The sequence below is a fragment of the Propithecus coquereli genome, unplaced genomic scaffold (genome assembly GCF_000956105.1).
Source record: "Propithecus coquereli isolate 6110/MARCELLA unplaced genomic scaffold, Pcoq_1.0 Scaffold194, whole genome shotgun sequence".
Classification (NCBI taxonomy): domain Eukaryota; kingdom Metazoa; phylum Chordata; class Mammalia; order Primates; family Indriidae; genus Propithecus; species Propithecus coquereli.
The window spans coordinates 1,242,769-1,269,816 of NW_012144300.1; the positions used below are offsets into that span (position 1 = coordinate 1,242,769).

The following is a 27,048-nucleotide window of genomic DNA, read 5'->3' on the forward strand; positions in this document are numbered from 1 at the left end:
AACTGTATAGTTTTAAAATTATTCATGTCACTGAGTATTACTTTTTTTTTTCCAGAGTATTATGGGGGGTACAAATGTTTTGGTTACATGGATTGCTTTTGTACCGCCTGAGTCAAAGTTATAAGTGTGCCCATCACCCAGATAGTGTCCATTGTACCAATTAGGTATGATTTCACACATCCCCACCTCCCCCCACCCCTCCTTGATTTCCATTGAGTTTTACTTCCATTTGTGCACTAAGTATCACATTTGATCCTCACATTTCTTCATAATATATGGGGAAATATATTTGTTTTCATTCCCATTTTAAAATCTTAAAATTGAAGTTTGAGCAGATGGTGACACCCTGAACTCAGATTAAGGTGTGGTTTCACATCTTAGCTACCCACATAATGCTACCCATCACAGCGATTGTGGATAGCTGGGCATCACAAAGTTGCATACACAGCTACTCGAGGACAAGTTCCTGTACACCAATCAAAGGGAGGGAAAGATCTGCAGGCAGCTACAGTTTTATATTGGTCCCAACTGACTTCCCAGGTCAACTGACTTTCCCATGTCTGTAGTAAAACACATATGGAAAAACTGGAATAAGATTTTTTGGTTTATGTATACTTAATATTATATGTTGGGTATGGTAAAATAATGTTTCTCTTTTATTACAGCTAATTTCTTGAGATAGAAGACAGAGACAGATGACTTGTTTCCAAGATATGAAGATCTGATTTATACCAGCAAAGAGAATGTATTTCCTTTTCTAAATCCTTGTTAAGCATTGTTAGTAGAATTTACCGTTGACCTTTTTATCTTGAGTGTTACGTAAATTTGAGTTTGCCGTTTTAAATTGCATTCCTGTGCAGTTTTTAGTTTAAAATCTTGCATGGCGGTAATTGTTCCTTGCTTTTATAGTTGTATTTTGTACATTTTTGATTTCTTTATATAAGGTCATATAGATTCTTGAACTGTTGTGGTTTTTAGTGCACTTAATATTAGCTTGCTTAAGACATACTTTTAATCAAGTAGAACAAAAACTATTATAACTGGCATTTATACACAGACTATTGCAGTATTTAGTATATGAACTATTTTGAATACATATCTCTTCTGTCAGTGTGAAAACTCAGTGGCAGTATGTTCATCGTATTAAAAATACACAAACTACAGCTATCCGGATGACTAAATTGGAACTTTTTTCCTGCATGTATATAATGTCAAATTGTCAGCATGACAAAAGTGACAGATGTTATTTTTGTATTTTTAAAAACCAATTTGTTGTATATAAAGTTTTTTATTTCTTTTGAGCAAATCACTTTTTAAACTCACATAGGTAGGTATCTTTACAGTTATAAACTATGAAATCTCAGTGTTCAGCCAGGCAGTGTAACAGAGCGGAGCAGTGAAAGTTCAGTGACGAAACACTGAAGGAACAGTCTTCCTGCTCTGCCTCAAAAGTGTCATCAATTTGTAGTATTAACTCTGCAAAGTGTCTGTAGGTACATTTTATATTAAGGAAAGACCAAAATCAACACATCACAGCTTCAAAATCTTTGGGAAGGGTTGGGATTAAGTACAAGCACATTTGGCTTATAGTAAATGAACTGATTTTTATTAAGTGCTTTTGCCCATATAAAATGCTGATATATTTACAGAAAACCTGGCCACCTTCATAATTATGATAAAAGTACCAGGTGTAGTGCCAGCAGATAATGTACAGGCAATAGCAGATAACTCTGAAAGTATTTCTCAAAACTGGTAAGATGTTTATTTCTGACGTTTCTGGAATCAGCTGTTGGGTTTCACATTTTGGCTAATCAGGATTCTAGGTATCAACCACATATGGACCACTCTTGAAAGAGAACTGATTTTGTCTTGGAAATTGACTGTCTTAATCAGTTTATTAAGTAGTCTCTCTGAATTTTAAAATAACATGCTGCTTATGACAGAATTAGATATTTGATGTACCAATTAAGTGTTGAAAGATATCTTTGCATCATAGAACAGAAATATATAAAAATGATATGTTGAATGTTAACAGGTATTTTCACAGGTTTGACTTATTTCTTGATAAAGACATTAGGGTACGGCATACTTAATACAAATGAATGAAATAAGCAACTAAATGAGACCTAAGAATGGGCCCTTGATTTTAAACTTGTTCTTATAAACCTTGTCAATAAAAATAATAAATCTAAATCAATGGTGTTAAGTGTCTTTCATTTGATGTCAGATGACAGGTTTAAGTAGCATTTCTGAACAGATTTTTAAATGGAGTCAGCCCCATTCCTTATATGGATTTTGAGTGCTCCTCAGTGATAACTGTGACCATTTTTGAAGTGATTTCACAGAACTATCAATCAAGGTTGTTTATTTTATGACCATTTACTACAAAGAGGATAAGTAGTAATGCCTATGACCTAAAAAGAATAAAGAGGGTTTAGAGGTGAGGAGATGGAGTTGGTCTGTGTGAAGGTTCTTCGTGATGATATAATACATCCATTAATAAGACCAGACTGTTCATTGCTACAGTACACAAAGTGTATTTGAAAGACAAGCCTAGTTTTTATTAAGCAGTTTTACACAACTAGCTATTCATCATCTGTAAGTTAAAACATTGTAAATTTGTATTTTCCGCTACTCAATTACAAAATCTTCAGACAACACTGAGAAACATTCAAAGTAACTCAAGAAAATAAAGTACCATGGTTCCTTAAAGAACAAAATGTCAAAGTATATCACTTGAGACAGGAAATTAAAAAAAAATACACATTTACCATGCCTTAAGTAGGTTTTTCCCTGCTTGTAGCACAGTGCAAGTTTAAGTGCCCAGAAACTAAAGTAATAATTTACTGTGAACCATTTCAAACTTAACATATTTTGCATTTATCACTTAACACATGCTATTTAAACATTTTAGTATGTAATACTTTAAAGCAGAATACTTTCCAATCAATACCAATGAGTCTCAACAAATAACCTAAATATCCGCGTTTTCCTGTATTAACTTTGCAATATACAGTTGTTGGCTTTCCTTTGTAATATACTTTGGGGAAGAGGGGTATCTAAATGCTAAGGTTCACTGCACATTCTTTCTGTAAGGTATTTATAAGCTGACTTTAATTTTTAAAAATACCTAATATTTTGAAAAGTGGCTTTAAAGTCTTAGTCCCTTTTTTAAGCAAACCAATATAATTGAAAGAATTGTTCAAAGATTTTAAAACAAAAGCGTATCTCTAACCTGTAAACTGAAGTTTCTTGGCAAAGTAAGCATCATGAAGACCCTGAAACCAAAGTTTTTACTTTAAAGTGACATATTAAACCATTTTCAGTCTTTAGTGAAAAAGTAAATGCCATGTTCTTAGGCTTTTAAAATATGGCTTATAAAATGTGTAGTATTTACTGAGATAGCTCACATTTTTCTGCAGTTTTCCAGTGGACCTGCCTATGGAATACTGTAAACATAATTATGCAAAAAATATTCCTAGAGATTAAATCAGTTATTTTAAGTAGAAGTGGAGAGGGGCTTTTATTAAATTATTCTGGCAAGATCCTTTTGCTAGTGGTTGCCAATATCAGGGATATTTAAAGCAAAGGTATATTCTACATCTACAGTGTGAAGACCACACTATCTGTGCCCCACTGTTAATGATACAATGCCTATACCGTTTAAGGGACTGAAAATTTTCCTGGTTTGCCAATGACTGCACAAATCTAAAATATTTTATCACAAAAGATACCTGAATTTAAATTTTTGAACACCCAGTGGGAAGAAATATGTACAATATAAAATGTCTAGAAGCTTCATCTTACCGTCAACTGGAGAGTTTGTGCTGTATCAAAAATGAAAAGTTCTATCTAAATTTTAAGTAAAAGCTCAATGTTGGAGCTATATAAAAATATTAAGGCTCATTGGTAAAGATACTGATAAATTGTCACAGAAGAAAAACATGGCTTTATCTAGTTTTTTAATGATTCCTGCTTGATTGATTGGTTTCTCAATGTGTAAAAATTGATCAACCAAATTCAAAATGTCAAATCTGAAGGGAACCTCCAACCATGGAAAAATCATTTCCAAGGTCTCAATTGAAGGTTATATTCTGCCTTATTCTGAAATCTGGACTTTTAGCACTAATTGGACTCATGAACAATGCAATTAATATAAGTGCCTATAAGGGTATTTGGGGTCAGTGCTTTCAGAGTGGTAAAATGGGCTTACATTATTGAATCACATTAAAAAACATTTCAGTTTTGCTATGCAGAGTTTTTTCCCCCTCTTACAACTGAGGTTCAACATGTGTTTCAAACTTTCCCATTTGGGGTACAGAAGAAAGCTGGGTCCAAACAAATTCTATTTAAAATGCTGCAATCTTGCTTGCTTCTCGAACACCACTCAAATATGCCCCTGTCACAGTTTGTGGAAAATGCCTGTTTGTTGCCTGTAAAAAATAATTGCATAATTTGAGATCATGCAGAAAGAATACAGTTGATATCAAAAGGTAACACAAGCTTAGACTGTATCTGGTCCTCCTAAAATAAAGATCGGTGCTACTCCTGTGTGCTCGTACATATTAACACTGCCCAACCATGAGAGCCTTGCACTTCTGGTTATCTTGCCATGCTTCACCAAATCCGTTCATTTAACAACATAATCAGCGCTCCTGCCAAGTATATGGGATTCATTAAAATATTAAGTATCTGTATGTGCCAGGTACTGGGGCTAAGAAGAATAAATAAGGTAAAGTCCCTCCCATCGGACAAGTAATCTAGCTGGTACATTCGGAGATGAGTGAAAAAAGTACAGAAAATGAATGGCAATTTCTCCACAGATGGAGTTTTGCTAAATGTATAGAACAAAGGTGTACAAGGTTACTCAAAGGATAGACCAGGGACTTTAAGTTCAACAAGAAGAAGACAAAATGTGAGGGCTGTTGGATTGGGAGGAAGTAAACAGGCCGTCAATGATAGCAGAACCTCCCTTCCAAGGAAGGGCTGTAGTGAGAATAGAATAAGCAAAGCAGGAGGCTAAGAAAGGGGGAGGCCTGCATTAGTGGGAAGTGATAATGACAAGGTCTGGGAAGGGGGAGCTGAAGTGGAGTTGAACAGGCTGTAGAAAATGGAGAAGGATAAGGAACAGTGCAAGAGGTGAAGCTGATAGTCCCCTAAATTGATGGCTGGGATAGAAGGGAAAACATCCAGGTGCCAAAGACTCAGGTCAGTAGGAATACAATCACTAGCAGGGGGAGAAAGTGGCAGTGAGAAGCTTCAGAGAAGCGAGTTTTTAGATGGTGAGGTAATAATCCTATCAAAGCAGCAAAGGAGAAAGCAAGAAAGGTGACATGCTCATGACCCTAAGACACATGAGCCTGAAACAGCCATCTCTTGGAAGCAACTGACATTTGTTGCCCGCCATGCCACCTTTATGCCCTTCCTACAAAGCTGGCTCTGCACAGGCCAAGGAGTAATGAGAGACACTTGGTTTTGAGATGTCATTCTTTTGTAAACAAAAACACTACCTCTATTTTAGATTAAACTGCAAGATATGCTATACTCCTAAACCATATTATATAGAGTATGAACACAGATGAAAGAGTGGTCAGACTTCACTCTTAAGTTTGGACTGGGGGTTCTAGTAACAAAAAGCAAACCCATCCCAAAGAATCCTTACAAAATCCTTACAAAACGGAACCATGGAGGCAGAGGTTGGCATGGGGTAAAAACACAGTTGGTTTAAAAACTATGGAAAGCAATTATATTCTTCATCAGACTGCACATTCGACCGTATGCAACAGAGATCTGACTTAGCAGGATGAGGCACCAAACAAAATGAGGATTAAGTCAAGTCTTCATAACTAACAAAGAGGCTTCTAGTGCCCACAATGCTAGAAGCTAAGCTTCCACCAAAGAGAAACTGAATGTTTCCAGATAGATAGTGATGTTTGTGGATCTAACCACCAGTTATTCAGCTTGCTGGAGCTCTCATGTGGCTTTTAAAAAAATGCCTCACTCAAATCTGTGCTGATAGTTGGGGATTTGGATGTGTAGCAGGCAGAGACAAAAACACACAAAATAGGAACTCTGAGGATATCAGGTAGGGAGGCTGCAAACAGAAACAAGTTATGAAGGATGCAGAGGATATTACCAAAAAGGAACATTTTGCAAACAAAGCATTCATAAAGTAAAAGCCAAAATTTTAAGTCAATTTGAGGGTTGGAAGATTTAAAAGGTCTCCCCAGAAGCAGAATAAAAAGAGATGAAAAGAAGAGGGAATCAGATGGTCAACCTAAGAGTTCCAAGATACAGAAAGCCTAGAAATAAGTTTTTTCCTTGACCAGATAAATAATGAAACGAAGAAAATTCTAGAATTGAAGGATATGAGTTTCTAGATTACAAGGAATGAAAAAAGGCACAGAAAGGATCAGAAGTCAGAATAACAAAACATTTTTTCAGCAGAAGTAAATCAAGAAAGAAGAGAGGGGATCTTGGAAATAGAGGCCCAATGCTGGGGAGTGGTTTAAAACAAACAAACAAAAAAAGACCCAGGAGGAGGCTCTGGAGTAATCTTAGACATCAACCAGTGTGGACCGGAGCAGAGGGAGGAGGACTCCGGGAAGGGGGAGTTCAAAGACTAGAACTAACAGGCCAGCTCAGAAAGATTTGCCTGTGAATTAGAGATGGCAGACGGTAGGGGAGACCAGCAAAGTTATGCTAATAACCAAAGGGGCCATTACGACTGCCAAGAAAACAAAGCTGTGTAAGAAGTAGATAATGTCTAACGTTAAAATCAGAAGACAGCGACAGATTGTTTCAAAACATGAAGTCAAGGCCGGGCGCGGTGGCTCACACCTGCAATCCTAGCTCTCTGGGAGGCCGAGGCGGGCGGATTGTTTGAGCTCAGGAGTTCGAGACCTGGCTGAGCAAGAGCGAGACCCCACCTCTACTAAAATTAGAAAGGAATTAATCGGCCAACTAAAAATATATAGAAAAAATTAGCCGGGCATGGTAGCGCATGCCTGTAGTCCCAGCTACTCGGGAGGCAAGAGGATCGCTTGAGCTCAGGAGTGTGAGGTTGCTGTGAGCTAGGCTGACGCCACGCCACTCACTCTAGCCCGGGCAAAAAAGTGAGACTCTGTCTCAAAAAAAAAAAAAAAAAACATGAAGTCAAATCCAGAAGAAACAGCTGGAAGAGTTAAGATGCTGCCTCTGGGAGTATGAGGAGGATGTTGAGAAAGCTTCTGCTGTTTGTGGTCCTAAGACTTTCAACCATATTTGACTTGGTTTTTAAACTCTGGGCAGATACCACTTTAAAGAAACCAAAATACAAGTAAGTGGGTTCGGAATCAAGATACACACCTCGCCAGCAAAAAAGATGGTTCCTTGTATTTCTTCAGCAATGATATCGTAGGCCTCGCCACTTCCACCTGTCTTCACAAAACTGTACGCCATCTGGATCCACGGGTCTGTGCTCCACCGAGTGACGAAGTACTTTGTGGGGTCTGGGACCTCCTGCATCCAACAGAAAGGAATTATAAAACAGGGTCAAGAAGGGACTCAGACATGGTGCAACCCAAATTACAAATACATAGTCTCCCTCCTTTAGGACTGAGTTCACTCCCACAGCATTCTGAAACAGCAGTTCTCAGGACGATCCTCCTGCCCCTTTAAGCCTCTGCACCTCATCCTCAATCTCCTGTCCCACCCACCCACAATCACAATTCCCTCACTCCTATACTTCCTCCTTCTGCCAGGGACATGTCTCCCCACCTACCGGGGCCATCGCCAACAGCTAAGAGTTTGGGCCTTCCCTTTCCATTGCCTGGCATGTGCAGGAGAGATGGTGGCCAGGGGTCTCTGGCTCAGAGTAGAAAGGGGAAGGGCGGAGTCTTCGGATCACAAGTTAGAACTCTCAACAGCCTTCTCCACAAAACAGTGATACAAGGAGATGTTTCACATTCACCAAATTTAAAATACAGTAGTCTCCCCTTATCTTCAGGGGATACATTCCAAGACACCCAGTGGAGGCCTAAAGCCATGCAAAGTACTGAACCCTATATATACTATGTTTTTTCCTATACAGACATATGCTAAAGTTTAAAAGTTAGGCACAGGCAGAGAAGAACAGTAATAAAGTAGAATTATAACAATGTACTGTAATAAAAGGGACGTGACTGGATCTAATAACCGTGACGGCTACTATGTGACTCACGGACGGCAGCGTCTACAGGGTGGAGATGCTGGACAAAGGGATGATTCACGTCCTAGGCAGGGCGAGGCGGGAGGGCTCAAGAGTTCATCATGCTATTTAGAACTGTCCATGATTTAAAATTTATCAATTGTTTATTTCTGGAATTTTCCATTAAATATTTTTGGGCCCCAGTTGACCTCAGGTAACTGATACCATGGAAAGCAAAACCTTGAAAAAGGGGGAACTACTGTAATTTTGCTGGCTGGCCTCTGACAAGCATTGCCATGAAAAATATCCCCACGGCAAGTGTGTGCTAAGTTCCAAAGAACCAATTTAAAAACAACCTTTTAGACAAAAACCCCAAGCGAGGGTCTATTGTGTGATATAATCACAACACTAGTTACATCGTCTCATATAAAATTAGCAACATAGCTGAATGTCCCTCTCTAATTTACGTAACTTTCGAGTCACTTCTATTTTTGCTCCTTTATCGGAAAAAGACATAAGCCACAACCATTTACAAATCTCCAGAGATGATGAAATTTAGTACATTGGCTAATATAAATTAGTTCCTTGGAGAAAAGACAGAAAGGAGACTGTCTGTGTGGGATATAAGAAAATTCTGGACAATGTCCCTCTTTCAAAGGAAGGCTGTAGTCAAAGCTTCTAGGGTTTGGGTAAATACAGAATCTACAGAAAATGTTGAGCCTTTCGTATCCTTAGCAAAATGGGTGTGTGCATGATGTGAGGAGAAAAAAGGAAGGAAGACAATTGCATAAAGAGAAGTACAGAGCACTGTCACGGGGCTGCGCTGGGTCCCACCCAAATTCCTATGTTGAAGTCCTAACCCCCAGCACCTCAGAATATGACTGTATTTGGAGACAGGGTTTTTAAAACAGGTAATTATGTTAAAAAGGGGTCGGCGGGGTGGGTTCTAATCTAATCTGACTGGTGTCCTTATAAGAGACGAGGACACAGACACACGCAGAGGGACAACCACATGAGGACACAGGGAGAAGACGGCCACCTACAGAAGCCAAAGAGAGAGGCCTTGAGAGAAACCAACCCCGTCAACACCTCGATCTCGGACCTCCAGCCGCCAGAACTGTGAGAAAATAAATTTCTGCTGTGTAAGCCCCCCAGTCTGTGGCTGAGAGGATGTTATGGCAACCCTAGAAGACTCATCTAGGTGCCTAAGTGGAAGGTGGGGTGTTGGAAGAAGGAATAAGAGGGCCCACTGCTTGGTTCCCTGCCTCCTCAGTCACACTGGTGGCTTCGGGTTCCACCCCCACCCTGAAGAGCACGTAACATTAACAGCAAGCATGTGATCCTCCTTCCAAGAAGGGCTTCCTCTGACCTGCTCCTTGAACAGCTCCCGGAGCGTGGCCATGCACTGCTGCAGCACCTGCTTGTCGTCCAGGGTCCTGACGGACGCCACAGCCTCCCCAGCAATCACCGACATCAACACACTGTGCTTCTTCTGGAGGCCCGGGAGAGAAAAGCAGGGTATGTTTTTTGCTTTGGGTATAAAAGTCTCTAGATGCTTGGTTCCAAAAAGGTAAGGGCCTCATCCCCACAAATTAAATTTCATTATTTCCAGCTTCCCTTATCCCAACTTCAATTGCAGTCCATTTTCTCACAACCACGCATCATCCATCCGTCTGCTCTATTGTAATGTAAAGAGCAAATTCGTGCTGCCCTTGGCTGTTCACTTACAACAACTTGTTTCAGAAGTAGGAGAAAGAGATTGAGAAGGGAAATCTGCAGATGAAATAACGGGTAAAGAAAAACTCTTCTCGAATGCTAAAGAAATTCTGCTCTTGGTTCCCACGGGATACCTTTTTAAGAGTTCACGTGAGAGCCCTTTTTAATGACCCCTTTTTAACAGTTTCTTGAAACTGAGAGAAAGTAAGAAACAACAGCTGTGATTCTTTTGTGTGGCAACAAAGCGACAGCAGGGAAAATCACCACAGCTGTGGAGTTCCAGGGACGACCTCTCCTCTTCCTTCCCTCCCTCACATCACGCCCGGACCCCTCCTTCACAGCGCACCAGAGAGCAAGTGTCAAGCCCCTCTGGCTCACTGTGCTGTCGCCAGCTCTCCTAAGAGGAATCGCCCTATCGGCCAAAAATAACAGTTTCCACATGCAGCCAATTCATGTCCCAGGGAGCAACATTAGTACTTCAAGAAAACATGGCAAATATTGGGGGTTCCTGTCCTATAGGAAAATGTCCTGGTCCATATGTCCTCCCAGAATATACACATACATGATCACGTGTCTCCACAATATTCATTAATTCCTGAACTTGACATGTGAGTAATTATCAAGCCAAATTCCAAACTTTAAAAAGGGAATTCAAAGCACATTTCACAAATGATTTTTACCTGGGGATCCATGTCATAGAATACAGCAAAAAGCCCTCGCTTGCTGGCACTAGGAGGAACGTGGCCAAAAAAGTCAGCCCCTTGAACTTTACTGTCCCAAAACCTATAAGGAAATTGCAAGGCGATCTGGAAAGCAAGCAAGAGAAAGATGGTTAAGTATTTTCTCGTATCAAAAGCACAAGCAATCTCTAAGAAGCAACCTGCAGCTCTACTCTAAAACAAACTATGTTCAAAAGAACAAACCAAAATACTCCCTCTTTCCATTCTGCTGACCTTGTTTATTCTCTTGGTGACTTCCCAGTTTTCATGCCATTCAGTTCTACACTCCCACAGGTAAAGGTGGGACCCGCTGACAACCTATAGGCTAATCTGAAGATGTAAATCGTTTCTGAGATTTGTTCTCGAAGCCTATGTCCACAAGTTCAATTCTTACCATGTATAGGTCTGCCAGGATCTACTGCAGCATTGGCAGATTCTGCTAAAGGAGATTTTAAAGGCAGAGGAAGGAAACCATGTCCTCATTGGGACCAAAGAGTAGAAGGGAGACAAGGAAAGCAAAGCAGAAAAAAAAAAAGAACTGCTTATACCAAATTCAAACTTTGAATAACAAGATTCATTCTCCTAAAGTCAAAACTCACAGACCTCAGCCAGGCGTCCTGCTTTTATTTTGATGTTCTTTTGTCTTCTTCATAAACAATTACTCCAATGAAAAGGAAATCTTTGAATTTTATTTAGATTCAAACACTACCCACATTATACTTTGGATACCCATATCAGAAGTTAAAGCCTATTATCTGATATTATTAATAATCTCTCTAGTTCTGAGGGTGAAGTAATTTAAGTCACCTTTTCAATAATGCCTGCACCTAAGCTGTTGATAGCTTTCATCTTCTTCTCCGACAACGGTGGATTAAACTGAATGGCACCTTTCTGTAGTAAGGCCAGTGGTATGGTGACTAATACCTGTGGGAAATAATGAACAGTTAACACACAAACAGCAACAGAACCTAATACCACAACTACTCAGTGGGTTTATTTCCAGGAAAATCTCAGTGTTTTTAAAGATAGTTTCTTACAAACTCAAAGCTCTCTATTGCCAATCATGAGATTATCAACATGACCATGTTGTTATACTGGTAAGAATAACGGTTGCCACGTGCAACACTGTTCACTGCACATGGGCGCCTGGCTGAGCAGAAGTGGCGTCCACATAAAGGAATTTGTACGAAAGTCCTGATGGCTAACAATAATTGTAAGAATTAGCAGACCCCCAATCCTGAAAAGCAGTGCTGTAGGAGGCAACAGCCCTAAATACGGAGTCAGGAGAACTCTATCATTTCTGATCCACTCTACCATGTGGCAAGCCCTGCCACTCATCTCTGCCAACCAGCTGTATGATGAAGGTAACAGCTGCCCCACTAACCTCAAAGGATTAGGGTAAAGCATAAAACTTAGATTTACAACGCTTCATAAATGGTAAAGTATATAACATTAGGAATTATTTTAACCATGTAAAGCCATGTGAAATTTTTCCAAAGAGAAAGAAATTTATTTCAGGGTCTCAAGTGGGTCTAAAGAATCATTTAGAAGGGCTGAAAAAACAGAAGAAAAGTTGAGCCTTCAAGAATGACTCTCAAAACCACATCACAAAACCAGGTCAAAGAAACCTATTGTCTTGTCATAAAAATCAAGAAATTTCTGGCTCCAGACCATGTTACCACTTCTACACTCAAAAAGCCATTATTGCTGCTACCAGCTCCAGAATCATACCCCATACAGACCAACCTGAACCAGCAAAATGGTGCCTCACACCCCACCCTTTCACTTCCTTGTAGTTAACGACTGAACCCTGGGACCTCTACTATCCCTGCTACAGAAGAACCAAACACCTCAACCGCTGTGCTTATTAGCAGAGGCAACAAAAGTAAAGCAAAAACCAACCTACACCTTCCAAATCTCATGCAAGTGCATTAGACTAGAGGAGCCTAATTCCTATTTAGAACTTCAGCTGCAAGGGAGTCTGAGAAGAGTATGTGTGTTTACTTTCCCACATCTGCGGTACAGGATGACACACTAGGAAGAGAGCATGGGATGGAATTGAAGACCAAGCACCATTATCTACCCTAGCCCTCAATTCTAGGATCACAGGAAGTTTAGAGTTCTTCCTGTGATTTTGTCACTATTTTCTGCCACATGAAAACTTTTTTTTTTAATATGGGAGAAAGCACATCTCACTCTGTCGCCCAGCCTGCAGTGCAGTGGCGTGACCATAGCTCACTGCAACCTCCAACTCCTGGGCTCAAGCAATCCTCCCACTTCAGCCTCCCGGTAGCTGGGACTACAGGTGCACACCACTGAACCCAGATAAATTTTATTCTTTGTAGAGACAGGGTCTTGCTATGTTGCCCAGGCTGGCCTTGAACTCTTGGCCTCAAGCAATCTTCTTGCCTCAGCCTCCCAAAGTGCTGTGATTACAGGCGTGAGCCACTGCACCCAGCCTCTGCCACATGAAAACTTTAGAAAGTATAAAATATGTTCTCTATCCTCAAGTTTATAACCTGTTTAGAGATAATAGCTACCACGTAACCAAGGAAAAAAACTCAAACAAAAAAAATTGCCCAGTTAGATTACATATAAGAAGTGCAAGAAAATACACAAAATCTAGATGTTTTCTTAATGACAAAAAAGGCTTCAAAAGCACAAGAACTTGGGTAAACAGACAAATGATATAAACACATCCTAGTAAGGAACTAAAAGCTAATCTCAGTGGAAGCAGCCTAGATCAAGTTACAGTTTGTCAAAGGTTTATCGGTCTGTCATGTTGGATTGGAAATCTTTCACTTACAAGTTTGGGGAAACTTCCAATATAAACTGCGATGTGTGCTAGCTACATAAAAATAAAAATATTTGCTTTAAAAATTTCAAAGCGCAGCCTGACGCTGCGCCCTCATTTCTTTGGAAGGCTGGAATACAAACACAGAAGGGCATGTGTGCCTGGCCAGGATCGGGCAGAGGGTGACCAGGCAGGTGAAGCATAACTAGCCTGTTGTCCTGGACACCAAGAAGCAGAGCTACAGATACCAGAGGCTGAACTGTCAGCTGATTTGTAATTTTAAAAAGTAGTATTTTTAAAAAATGTTTACCACTAGGAAGAACCTTAGATACGGGGGGCTTACAGACAAGGACTCTGTAGCCAAGGTTCTCAACCAGGACAGCACAGTGGAATCATCTGGGAAGCTTTAAAAACATGACCTTTGCAACTTTTCTTATAAGCACCTCTTAAGTGATTTAGACAAGAATGTCCAAAGTCTCCCAGCTAGTTAATGGTAGGAATACTGCTAGGATACCTCCCACCCCACCCATTCTAAATCTAGACCCTGTCTTTCCCACGTGACACGCAATCCTTTATTTCCATATGAATATCAAGGACTATGAAACAGGCTTTAGACAACTGAAATGTAGAAAGCAAAGCTTGTCTAGGAGACTAGTGATAGTTCATCAATTTTTTTTTATAATCACTTCAGATATAACTAAACTTAAAATAAGCTTTCAAGGCTTATTAAATCCCCTCTACCCCAAGTAAGCAACTTTGTTCTCTAATACTATAAATCTCAGTGTGATTTCAAGTATTAGATTCAGCAGTACCTTGTCCTGTTTACTTACTAAGGCTAGTTACAAAAAATTTAAGTTATATAAAAGTACTTCTGACAGTTTCAAGATGAAAACATAGAACGTTCTTGATCTGAAAAGGATTCCATGGTAAAAAAAAAAAAAAAAAAACAAACAAAAAAACCTGAGCACAGAATTAAAGTAAAATAGATTTCTTTAATGCAAGACTTGTCAGAGCCTTCAATATATTCTGATTTAACCCTATATAACTCCTATTAACCCTAAAAGTAGAGTTTAATATACAATATTTCCCAAATTTATTTGGCCAAGGAATTTCTTTTCTTGTTCAACTCTGAGGACTAATGTTCCATAGAACCCACTTTGAGGAACACTATTCAGAATTCCATCTGCCATGAATCTATACAATGTTACATCAGTTTAATCAGCTTTGCACTTATACACAAAATTAAGTGGAGATACATAACTCCTCAGAAATCCAACAAGGCTCCAAGGCAAACTGCCAAAAGCAAATTGCTTAGCGGGAAAGACTGTTTTTCCTTCCTTCCAGGTCCCTGGCAGCAAGGGGCTCTAACCTAGTGGAATCCTAGCACTTACCTTTTGTGCAGAAAACCCTGTGCCATCTGTGGTGGTAACTTGTACTTCATCTCCAGAATAATCAATACTCTGCACCTGCTCAAAAGCAACCATCAAAAAATGAGGGATGGAACCATGTGACCCAAGATCCTTTCCCATTCTCATATCATGTGAGTTTACCCCTCCAAGGCTATGGAAAATAATTTTCTGGCATTCAGAGATCTAAAGAGTTACAGCTGAACTCAGGGAATTAAAACTTATAAATACTACATCAGAATATGGAAAATATTTACAGTATGATATAAAGTGAAATATATATATAAAATTACCTCTATGACTACAATAAGATACAACGCAAATGCATTAGGACAAAGATTTGAAGGGAAAATTTAAAAGCAAAAATAACCACGTTGGGTTAGGGAGGTCGTGAGCAATTTGAACACCTTATTATTAATGAAAATGTATCTGGGCCACTATTGATTCCAAACAGCGGCAGCTACCTCACTGACATGTGTAATGCCACATGGCTACAACTGCACACAGAAGTACCTGACACCGGCTGAACGTCAAAGCAAACCCCAGCCTCCTGAGTAACCCACATGCCCAAAACCTCACATCCTCCCAAACAAGGGAAAGCCAGAGCCTCCCACCACTGTCGATACTCACCGGAGATTTGAGTCGAATGTCTAGCCCTTCGGCCAATTTTTCAATTATTACCGAGTATCCAGGAGTTAGGAGAGTGTGGTCACCAGCAAACTGGGCAAAGAATTCATTGTGGTCCCAGGAGCGAGCAGACACCTGGAAATCAAAGGAGGTTGGGGACACAGAAGTGTAAATCCCTGAGCCTGTGCCAATAAAAGGAGCTCCAGGTGAGAACAGACACCCAAGGCAGGAGGGAGGGCTACCAACCACAAGGCACACATCCAGGAAGTAGGGGATGAACAGACCAGCCCAGGTGGACACCACTGTCAGGAGAAAGATGTCTCTTGATCACACACAGGAAAGTTTATTTTAGAACAAAAGGTCTATATGACTTGGGCATTCCTTGATAAAAATAAAAGTTAATTTTATATGTCAACAACTCTGGCAAAGGAGAATTCTATGCGGGTAAAACTGTGTTTGAGCAACTCCATGTAAATTTGCCAACTATTTGTCTTTAACATGGAAATTCTATAGATCTTGGAAAACAGTGTGATTCCAATCACAATGCAGAATCAGATGGAATGGAGATGTCACCCCAAAGGGGGAAAATTAAATCATCCATGGAGTTTCTATTCAAAATACAGAATACCGGAGTATTAAGTTCACAGTTGGTTAAATAAGTTAGGCTCAAATGTAAGTTTATTTTAACAAGATAAACAGACCAGAATTGCAAGGATACCATATTTTGGTGTCTGGAGAGCAGTGTGTTTAGACTCTATGGTTCCACAGAAATGACTCAAGGGCCTCTGCAGAGGGCAAGGAAAACAGGGCAGTTAAAGAGACCCTGCTCTGATTCAGCCCAACAGCCCTCCTTTCTTTGGTTTTACATATTGAGCTTCTTCACAGGTATTATTTAAAGAAGGATTTCTCTTGTTTAAAAAAAAAAAAAAAGTTAAACATTAAAAAAAAAACCACTTTGGGGTTAATATGCTCAGAAGTCATGGTTTTCAAACTTTTAAGCAGCAAAACTATTCTTCCCTGTTTATCCAAACTAGCCCGAATTCAATATTTAGATACACAAAATACATCTCTACACAAAAACGAGTATTTGCAAAGTACACATTTCACAAAACCCAATCACACCTGGTGGAGGTTGCTGCCAAAGGCGTATTCCAGGTTACTGAGATGGAACTGAAGCACTTGTCCTTCAAGCTCGCTGAACTGGATACCAGATTCCTTAATAAAAGCTTTGTAGATCTCCTCAATCTTTTCTGCAATGGGAATGGATCAAAGCAGGAAAAATAGCATTAACATGATTCTTTAATTCCTTATCCTTTGCTTTCAACCTCCTTCACACGGCAAAACCCAAAACTTCCGAAGTCTCTTCCCAAGTAAACTCAGGGGGAAAAGGATCTCTTGATCGGGTTGACTTCTCTCAGGAAGTGAAAGCTTATCCTAACCGGAAACAAAGCTATGTAGGTTCCATATCTTCAGAAATGTTTTGTTTCTCCTTAGTTGAAAAACTGTTTCCTCTTGTGCTCAAGATATAGAAAAAGTAGACCTGCACATACACGTGCAAACACACAGAGAGGATTACCATTCGCTTTCTGGAACTGCCATCACCTTAAAGTCAATTCTTATAACATCTCACCTCAACTAAGAGAGCTATAAATAGACTAACTATTGGCTCCCAAACAAGAATATCCCATTATGGACTTTCCTCATGTCAGCCCTCTGCCTCAGTATCTTTAATAACTGGTTCCCCGCTGCCTATGTAAATTCCAAAAACCATAGCCAGGCACAGCGGGCTGTGGTTTTAGCCTTCTCAAAGGTAGCAACTACAACCTGCCCACTTACAGGCTCTGCTGCGCTGCTGCTGAATCTTCTCCTGGGAAATTCCAACCCTGCAAGGCTGCTGCTCCAGCTCCCATCACAAGAATCCCGCCCCGCACCCCGTCCTGTCCATTCTTTACAGGCCAGCATCACCCAGCTGCTGCAAGCCTCTGAAATCCCTCCCCGTCATCAACCCCAGCACTTATCTCTCCCGTTCAACTGGACTTTTTAACTATACAAACACAGCCCTGTGATATCATCCCCGTTGTCTTAGATTCCTTTTTGGTGGCTCTGGAGGGTGGAAGAGGGTTCCGGCCTCGTGTCTGACTAATTCTAAGCATCCTTACACAGGTGACTTCTTTATTACTTTTTCAGTGATGACAACTATCCAACACATACATCACAGACTCCAAGTTTCCATAAAATATCACGCGCTAGCCTGACCAGAGACGGAACTGACTATCCGTTAACTTCTTTTTCATAGCTCAAGGTTCTCATTAGATTTTTCAATTCTTACACTAGATTGGAACATGGGGATGTCCAAGGGACCTCTCTGGATTGGTGCCAAACATTTGCTCCTAGACCACGGGGCTCTGTGGCCTTTTCAGTGTCTTTTGCAGTGGTCCCATTCCTGCTTCCTGATATGCAGCTTCCACTTTCCCATCATTTTTATGGAGGAAGAAAAACCAATATTGCTAGAATAGTATATAAAATTAAGTTTAAACAGACTGAGAGAGGCCTTAATGTGATTTTTCTGTAAATAATATTTAAAAGCTGTCGTACCCATACTTTGTGAAATGAAATCTAGTCTCTTAGTATTTATCTTTGGGTTTTCCCAACTTTGTGTTAATGAGATCTCAGACAGCTGAGATACTAATAGGCAGGATATAACTAAAACCTTACAGAGATGTATGTACTATTATCAAAGATTTTTAATAAAATATTAACATGATGAAATAACTACTTACACAGTAAGTATTGCTGAGCTTCCCTTTTAACCTTTTTATGCAAGGCCAAAGCAAAGCAATATCATTAAACTTTTTTATTTGGTGACTGAAAGAAACATAAAGAAATGTAAAGAAAACCCCAGCCAGTGACTACCACACAGGTGCAAAACACTAACCAAATTCTGAGAGCATCCTGCAAGTCAGCATAATAACTGTTCTCAGCTCCAGAAAATTTAAATGACCCACCGATTGATCTGGACACTACAACATTTGATTAAATGACCCCTGTTGAGCAGAGTATATTTCTGAAAGTGTTCTATTGTGTCAGTCAGCATTTACTAAGGGCAATTACAGTGTGGGTCAGTCTCTTAGAGGTGGTAGCCTGAGGTAGCTGAGGGGGAGGGGAAGGAGAAAAAGAGACAGTCCCTGCTACTGAGAAGTTTACCCCAAATAGATGAAGTGTATCACAGTCTGAAAAATTGAGACCCCTTGCAAAGAAACACATAGTTGAAGGCCGGGCGTGGTGCCTCACGCCTGTAATCCTAGCACTTTGGGAGGCCGAGGTGGGCGGACTGTTTGAGCTCAGGAGTTCAAAACCAGCCTGAGCAAGAGCGAGACCCCGTCTCTACTAAAAATAGAAAGAAATTAATCAGACAACTAAAAATATATAGAAAAAATTAGCTGAGCATGGTGGCGCATATCTGTAGTCCCAGCTACTCGGGAGGCTGAGGCAGTAGGATCGCTCGAGCCCAGGAGTTTGAGGTTGCTGTGAGCTAGGCTGATGCCACGGCACTCACTCTAGCCAGGGCAACAGAGTGAGACTCTGTCTCAAAAAAAAAAAAAAGAAACACATAGTTGAAGCAAATTAACATCTTGCAAATTGAGTGCAAATGTTCACACTTGGTGAAACTCCAACATGCCTCCAAGAACTACAAATGAATACATTCAGATCACAAAATTGTAGGTTATATAACTATCAATTTAAGAAGCAATAACAGTAAAATTTCAACTGACACCTTCATGGAAATGAGTCATTATAGGCAGTCAAGTTTTCTAAAAAGTTGTAGTTAATAATGCCCATTTAAGTACCAAAGCCAAAAGATTCTGAATTAAAATTCTCAAATTATAATATATATTCTTGCATTCTTAAGCAAAATATACTGAAAAAACCTTAACCTATGGCCCAAAAAAAAAGAAGAAATCCTGGCATATAGAAAACCTCATCTAGAAAAGACATGTGATGATTTATTCACAGAGCTTACCACATTTCCTTAAAGGTAAGCTCCTCTGAGAAATTTAAAATTAAACATTTAGATAATTTTGTCAAACACCAGCTATTATGTAAAGTAAGGTCCGTGTGTATGCACACACGACACAAGCATCTAAGGCACCTGGGGCAGTTCTGCTCCCCCTGAGGAACAGTCTGGAGAATTCATCAGTCCAAAGGGAACATTCATAAGGACTATCCCTGTCGCAGACATCCACCCTCATGAATGCACCGTCCTACTGCTGATCAAGCTCAGGTTAGAATGAAACGGAGATGGAACAATCAGAACACCATTCTCCCCATACCTCCTAAAGGGACATCTTGGAGCTGAGTCTTATCCTTCCTCCACTCAGAGACAACATCCAAGAGAGCATTAAAATGAAAATCCATGCGCTTGTCAATAGTGGGGTCAGTTATTCTTCCACCTTCCTGAATTAAGTCACATCTTTCTCCAAATTTATGCATGCTGATGCCAAGCTTCAAAATAATAAGAATAAGAAGGTGAAAATAATTTTCCCTGGAAAAAATATCTTACAGGTTCTAAGCTGAAATTAGACAGAGCTCTCATGGAGAAAAGGGACTATTACCTCTCAAAAATAAAGCTAAACGTGCTTCATGGGAAAGGGCAGCAAAGTCAGGCAGTGAAAAAAAAAAATGGCACGAAATCTACAAGACCTTATTTTATGAGAATGTGAGACGGCAGCAACGGCTTCTACACCATGCACTCTATAATTTTTGGCTAACGTTTCAGATGATAGGCACTGCCTGTCCTTGCTCTGATATTCTGTCTCCTCCATGGACCCTCATGTAAATGAACACACAAACACACAAACACCCGCAGCAGAAGCTGAAATTCAATTTACCATCAATAAATGTTTCAAAAAACCCTTGGGCCTAAGAAGTCTTCAAAGAAACTATGTAAGGTTGCCAGATAAAAGACAGGCTTCCCTGTTAAATTTGACTTTCAGATAAATAATGCATACATTTTGAAGTATAAGTATGTCCCAAATATTGCATGCAAAATAACCCATGTAATATTTGGGACATACTTGTACTAAAAAATGTCTTCTTTATCTGAAAGTCAAATGTAACTGAGAATCCTATATTTTTAGTTGCTAAATCTGGCAACTCTAAAATTACGAGCTAATCAAGTGGCCTGCAAATAACATACAAATAAAACTAAAGATCTTAGAAAAAGGAAAAAAAAAATATTTTACATCCTCTAGTTCCACCTTCTCAGAAAGGCAGAGTGTAATTGTTCTTATTTACTTTGCAGAGGGGACTGCTATATGTTACCTGCTTTAGAAGCTTATAAATACTACACACAAGCAAATTGAAACAGTTTTCTTTTCTTTATCTACAACACAAATCTTAAAGAAACTCACTTGCTCACACATCAGTGCTATTGGGTTATTAACACAGCCATTGACAATCTGGGCTCCTCTTCCCACTGTGACACCTTTAAAAGATTTATCATCCCATACTCGGCCTCCAATTCTGTCTTTGGCTTCCAGGACCGTCACCTAAAAAGACAATCCAAGAAGCTAAATACAAGAGTCATATCAGATACACTATGATAAAAATGTAGAATGACACTGTTCAATAACCTCTATATTTAGTTAATTTATTCTATTTCTACAGAAAAAACTTTAAAAAGCAGGCAGTGTGAACAGAAGCCAAAGTAGATGTCTGAAATAATCCAGATTCTAGCAAGGAGTGGTCTACTGGAGGAAGTCCTCAAACCATTTTCTCTCAAATCAGATAATAAGATTTGATGAAGACATGAAATGTATTCTGAAAGCTTTTACAAAATTGTATTCCATAAATTTAAAAGCACCATTAAAAACTAGTTTAAAGAGGTGTTTTTTTTCATATGAAATACCTATGTATGTAGCAAAATTCCTTTAGCATTGTAAATAAGCCTTTACTTCCCTCAGATATGACTATTATTTTAAAAGAAAAACGGTATGCCCTTCATGTGAGTCTGACTTCATGGGCTTGGCCTAACCAGTCCCACACCCAGACTATTTCATCTCCTCCACCTCCAATTTTTTTTTTGTTTTTGGAGCCAGGGTCTCACTCTTGTCACTTAGGGTATAGTGCAGTGGCACGATCATAGCTCACTGCAGCTTTGAACTCCTGGGCTCGAGTGATCCTCTCACCTCAGCCTCTGGAGGAGCTGGGACTTCTCCAAATTTCTAATGCTGGTGGCCCAAGAAGCTGCCACCGAGTGGAAAGGCTGAGTCTTCCTGCAGCCTTAAAATTCAAAGTGCCGCACTCAAACTTCCATGGGTTGCATTAACTGAAGAGGTGAGTCCTATTCATTGCAAGGCCAGTCATTTCATTTCTAGATCCCTGTAAGCACTTCTTCAAATTGCTCAAGAAGAGCTTCCCGGGGTTAACCATCTCTCAGGTTACTCAGAGGAATCTATTTCCAAACCATGAGGGGGGTGGATGGTCCCCCAGGCATCTCCCTCACCACTTGGGCAGAGTAAGAGGAAAGTTAATAGGGGTCCTCTGAATATTCTTTCTCAGACTTAAATTCTTCACTTTCTCTAACTAGAAAGGCCAAAACTCATGGTTCTACCTCCCTACCCTCTTTCTCTGACTTCGATTTTACACAGAACCACCCATTTCTAATTTCTTTTTCACATGAGAGGAAGGGTGAACATTAAAGACAGTCTCCCTAGACTTTGGGTATTATTAATAATAATCTTCCCTGTCATATAATCTGTAGGTTTCCCAAGTAAAAGACAAACTAACAAAAAACTTTGGCTCTAACATCTAAGGCTGAAATAATCAATTAAAACACTTTCTAGCTTAATACCACACACAAAAAATTTTTTAAAATGCAAGCACACTCAGAGTCTTCTGTTTTGTCAGCAACATAATGTAATCCAGGACATGGGTCTTCTATTCAGCAAAGAGAAAATCTCTCCTAGGCATAGCTATTGAAAACTTTTCTCATCTCAGGAAAGTCTTCCCACAGAGAAGTAAAAAGAGTGTTGTTTCTTTTAGCCAGAGGGAGAACAGTGAAAAGACTAATTCAGTTCTACCCAATTAATTTATACTTTTGGTTTACTGAAAAACAAAGTTCTTACAAAATAAGTTTTTAAAAAGAAAAAATGTGTCAGACCTAAAAAGAAAAAAATCACAGAAATGTGTGGGATGGTTAATTTGAATGAATTTAATTGAAATTAGTTATCAAATCACACATGTTTTGTCATCAAAGTCTTTATTTTGGCTAATTTTGAACCAGGCAAGAGTTTAGCAACAATATGTTGCATATTCTACCCTGGGGAAGCAGGTTACCTTAAACACGTACAGTACTCAGTCATTTAATTGTATCTCAACCAATGGATTAACTAATTCAATCTTGCTTCCAAAAGCAAAGGTTTTTGTTTTTCGGAGTAAGACTCAAAGGGTATTTTTGACTTGCATAAAAAATTTAACTGGGTATTTCAGAAACTTCTACAGAAGAAATGGTGAATTTCCATGCTATTTGTTGTCTCAAACTATTACAGAAATAAGAGCTTATTCCCATCACCTCTTTTGTGTTAATAATAATGTCAAGAATTTCTGCTGTAATACTAAGTCAGAATTTCTTCTAACTTGATCATTAGAGTCCAAAACCTTCTCAAAAGCTGTGGGAATTTCTATTTTCCTTTACCTTTGTATCAAATCAATTTCAAATTTTGTAACTTTTCTAGGATCTAATATAAAGATACAATGTATTTGGCACTCTTCACTAAAAATAGGAACTGGTTTCTTTTTTTTTTAAAAGAGATGAGGTTTCACTCTTTTATCTAGTCTGGAGTACAGTGGCACAATCACAGCTCACTGCAGCCCCAAACTCAAGCAATCCTCCCACTTCGGCCTTCCAAGTAGCTGGGACTACAGGTGTGCACCACCATGACCGGCCAGAAAGTGGTTTCTTTTTTTTTTTTTTTTTTGAGACAGAATCTCACTTTGTTGCCCTGGCTAGAGTGAGTGCCGTGGCGTCAGCCTAGCTCACAGCAACCTCAAACTCCTGGGCTCAAGCAATCCTTCTGCCTCAGCCTCCCGAGTAGCTGGGACTACAGGCATGCGCCACCATGCCCGGCTAATTTTTTCTATATATATATATTTTTAATTGTCCAGATAATTTATTTCTATTTTTTGGTAGAGACAGGGTCTCACTCTTGCTCAGGCTGGTCTCGAACTCCTGACCTTGAGCGATCCACCCGCCTCAGCCTCCCAGAGTGCTAGGATTATAGGCGTGAGCCACCGCGCCCGGCCCAGAAAGTGGTTTCTAAGTCTTAGAAAAGTTGGACCAAAAGGAACAGCCAACCATCTGCTTCCAACTACATGTCCCAAAAAGTCCTACCTTAATTCCAAAGTTATGCAGTTGCCTAGCAGCTGCTAATCCTGCTGGACCAGCACCAATAACGATGACTGATTTCTTAAAAAGAAAAGAAACAAAACTCCAATTAGAGTAATGATAACAATTTACTGTTTTAGTTGCTCTGGAACTGCCAAGCAATGTTAGTTCATCTACATCTCTTGATGTCCTTAGTTATTTTCCTAAAGAACATGGTGGTACTTGTGTTAAGTAAATCCCTTCCTTTTTTTCTACAGTCTGAGTAAACAGTGCTTGATCTTTTCCTCTTGGGAGAAACACATTTCCACAAAAGTCTTGTTTTGATAAGTTTTGTGGTGATTACGTGACTTTTACTAGTATTATTAATGGCAATAGACTAGCATTTGTCTTGACCAATGGGAGTGCTATCACTAAAGCTACAGTCACCTACATTGTGGTAGTCTTTAGGGAGAAGATACTGGTCGGTTCCCACGCGGAGAACTCCTGTGTTGATGAGACCTTTTCTTGTCATGAAATAAAGTATCCTCTCTACTTCCTGAACACATCGAATGCGCACCAGACCCCGGACAATGATGTGAGGAATACATTTCTGAGGAGTAAGAGCTTCCTGTGTTTGGAAATGAAAACAAATTGTTAAAAAACAAACAAACAAAAAAACTCAAGGAACTCAAACAATTCAATAGCAAGAAAATAACCTAATTAAAGACTGGGCAAAGGATCTGAATAGACATTTCTCAAAAGATGACATATGAATGGCCAACAGTTACAGCCATCCCTTGGTATCCATGAGGGACTGGTTCCAGGCTCCCCTGAGGAGACCAAAATCCACAGATGCTCAAGTCCCTTATGTAAAATGGCATAGTATTTGCATATAACCCATGCACAACCTCCCATATACTTTAAGTCATCTCTAGATTACTTATAATACTTAATATTATACAATATAAACAGTTGTTATATTGTATTCTTTAGGGAATAATGACAAGAAGAAAGGCTGTACATGGTCAATACAGATGCAACAATTTATTTTTTCCCAAAATTCTGAGATGCGGAACCCATAGATACCAAGGGCCAACTGTATATAAAAAAATGCTCAACATCACTATCAGGGAAACACAAATTAAAACCACAATCAAATATCATCTCGCATCTGTTAAAATAGCTATTACCAAAAAGACAAAAGGTAACAAGTATTGGAGAGAAAAGGAAACCCTTGTGCACTGTTGGTGGGAATGAATATTAGTACAGCTGTTACAGAAAACGGTATGGAGGTTTCTCAAAAAATTAAAAATAGAACTACCATAAGATCCAGCAACTCCACTGCTAGGTATATATTCAAAGGAAATGAAGACAGTATGTTAAAGAGATACCTGCACTCCCATGTTCACTGTAGCGTTACTCACAATAGCCAAGATATGGAATCAACCTAAGTGTCCGCTGAAGGATTAATAAAGAAAATGTGGTATATATACATAATGGAATACTATTCAGCCTTTAAAAGAAAATCCTGTCATTTGTGCCAACATGGATGAACCTGGAAGATATCATGTTAACTGAAATAAACCAGACAGAAAGACAAACACTGCATGATCTCACTCATATGTGGCATCTAAAAAAGTCAAACTCACAGAAGCAGAGAGTGGAATGTGTGTTACCAAGGGTTAAGGGGGTGGGTATGGGGCAATGTTGGTTGAAGGACACAAAATTTCAGTTTAGACAGGCAGAATAATTTCAAGAGATCTATCGTGACCAGGTAAGGTGGCTCATGCCTATAATCCTAGCACTCTGGAAGGCCGAGGCAGGCGGACTGCTTCCACTACATGTCTCCTGAGGTCAGGAGTTTGAGATCAGCCTGAGCAAGAGTGAGACCCCATCTCTACTAAAAATAGAAAAATTAGCCGGGCATTGTGGCATGCCTGTAGTCCTAGCTACTCAGGAGGCTGAGGAAGAAGGATCACTTGAGCCCAGGAGTTTGAGGTTGCAGTGAACTACGATGGCACCACTGCATTCTACCCAAGGTGACAGAGACTCTGTCTTAAAAAAAAAAAAAAAAGACAGAGATCTATTGTACAACATGGTGACTACAGTTAATAACAATGTATTGTATACTTGAAAATTGCTGAGATTTTAAGTGTTCTCACCACAAAAAATGATAAGCATGTGAGGTAATGCATGTTAATTAGCTTGATTTAGCCATTCCACAATATTATACATATTTCAAAACATGTTGTACATCATAAATAAAAGTCTCTTGGTTCCTCAAAAAGTTAAACATAAAATTACCATATGACCCAGTAATTCCACTTGTAGGTATATACCCAAAAGAACTGAAAACAGGTATTCAAACAGAATGTTCACTGCAGCAGTATTCAAATAGGCAAAAGGTGGAAACAATTCAGATGCCCATCAATTGATGAATGGATAAACAAAATGTGATCTATCCATACAATGGAATATTATTCAGCTATAAAACTGAACGAAGTTCTGACACATGCTACCACATGGATGTGAAAACATCATGCTAAGTGAAAGAAGCCAGTCACAAAAGGCCACATATGATTCCATTTATTGGAAATATCCTGAATAGGCAAATCTATAGAGACAGAAAGGAGATTAGTGGCTGCCAGGGGCTGGGAAAATGGGAGGTGACTACTTAATGGGTATGGGGTTTCCCCTTGGACAATGAAAAAATTCTGGAACCAGATAGTGGCAATGGTTTTACAATACTGTATATGTACTTAATGCCACTAAATTGTACGTTTAGAATGGTAAAAATGGTAAATTTTATGTTATGTATATTTTATTACACTTAAAAAAATTCTCAGGACAATTCAAATCCATTATTTAACACTAAGATAGTAAGTGCAAAGAGAGGTTTGTCCAGTAGGGGAAAAGAAGAAAAAAGGGACAAAAGGAGGACACAGCAATTTATAGTTTATCACATGAGCTTCCCCTCACCAAGAATGACTGCTGCAAGGAGCATGGGGGACAGCACATCACATTCCCAACTCAACAAAGGCCACTACAGAAATCCCGGCTGCTGCTTGTACTGGCAGCAGGAAAAGCTGGATTCTCATGACTGATAAGATGTGGCGGGGCTGATTTAAGAACCTAAAGGAAAAAAAAAGATGTTGCCTTTCTCTGCTGACCCAGCTTTGGCAAGGCCTTGGTCTGTTTCAAAGACTCAAGAGTCATGAAGCCACTACTCCAGACCAGTGTCAGGAAGTTGGAAC

At 39.5% G+C, this 27,048-nt stretch overlaps 2 protein-coding genes across 3 annotated transcripts in view; one reads left to right on the top strand and one right to left on the bottom strand.

Moving 5' to 3' along the window:
* Window positions 1-1,170, top strand: part of DEK (DEK proto-oncogene) — a 50,073-nt gene extending 48,903 nt beyond the window's left edge. Inside the window, exon 11 of the mRNA XM_012643262.1 lies at window positions 666-1,170. Coding sequence (XP_012498716.1) covers window positions 666-677 — 12 coding nt within the window. The 3' untranslated portion in view covers window positions 678-1,170. The remainder of the gene's footprint in view (window positions 1-665) is intronic.
* A 1,786-nt stretch (window positions 1,171-2,956) lies between these two features.
* Window positions 2,957-27,048, bottom strand: part of KDM1B (lysine (K)-specific demethylase 1B) — a 50,901-nt gene continuing 26,809 nt past the window's right edge. The window contains exons 11-22 of one of the 2 annotated variants that reach the window (XM_012643264.1): window positions 24,246-24,422; window positions 23,822-23,896; window positions 20,841-20,978; window positions 19,761-19,932; window positions 16,552-16,679; window positions 15,433-15,564; window positions 14,788-14,862; window positions 11,410-11,526; window positions 10,564-10,689; window positions 9,537-9,659; window positions 7,348-7,500; window positions 2,957-4,433 (exon numbers count right to left, since the gene is read on the bottom strand). In XM_012643264.1, coding sequence (XP_012498718.1) covers window positions 4,350-4,433; window positions 7,348-7,500; window positions 9,537-9,659; window positions 10,564-10,689; window positions 11,410-11,526; window positions 14,788-14,862; window positions 15,433-15,564; window positions 16,552-16,679; window positions 19,761-19,932; window positions 20,841-20,978; window positions 23,822-23,896; window positions 24,246-24,422 — 1,500 coding nt within the window. In that variant the 3' untranslated portion in view covers window positions 2,957-4,349. Of the gene's footprint in view, window positions 4,434-7,347; window positions 7,501-9,536; window positions 9,660-10,563; window positions 10,690-11,409; window positions 11,527-14,787; window positions 14,866-15,432; window positions 15,565-16,551; window positions 16,680-19,760; window positions 19,933-20,840; window positions 20,979-23,821; window positions 23,897-24,245; window positions 24,423-27,048 lie in introns of both variants that reach the window. The other variant, XM_012643263.1, reaches the window with a different exon arrangement.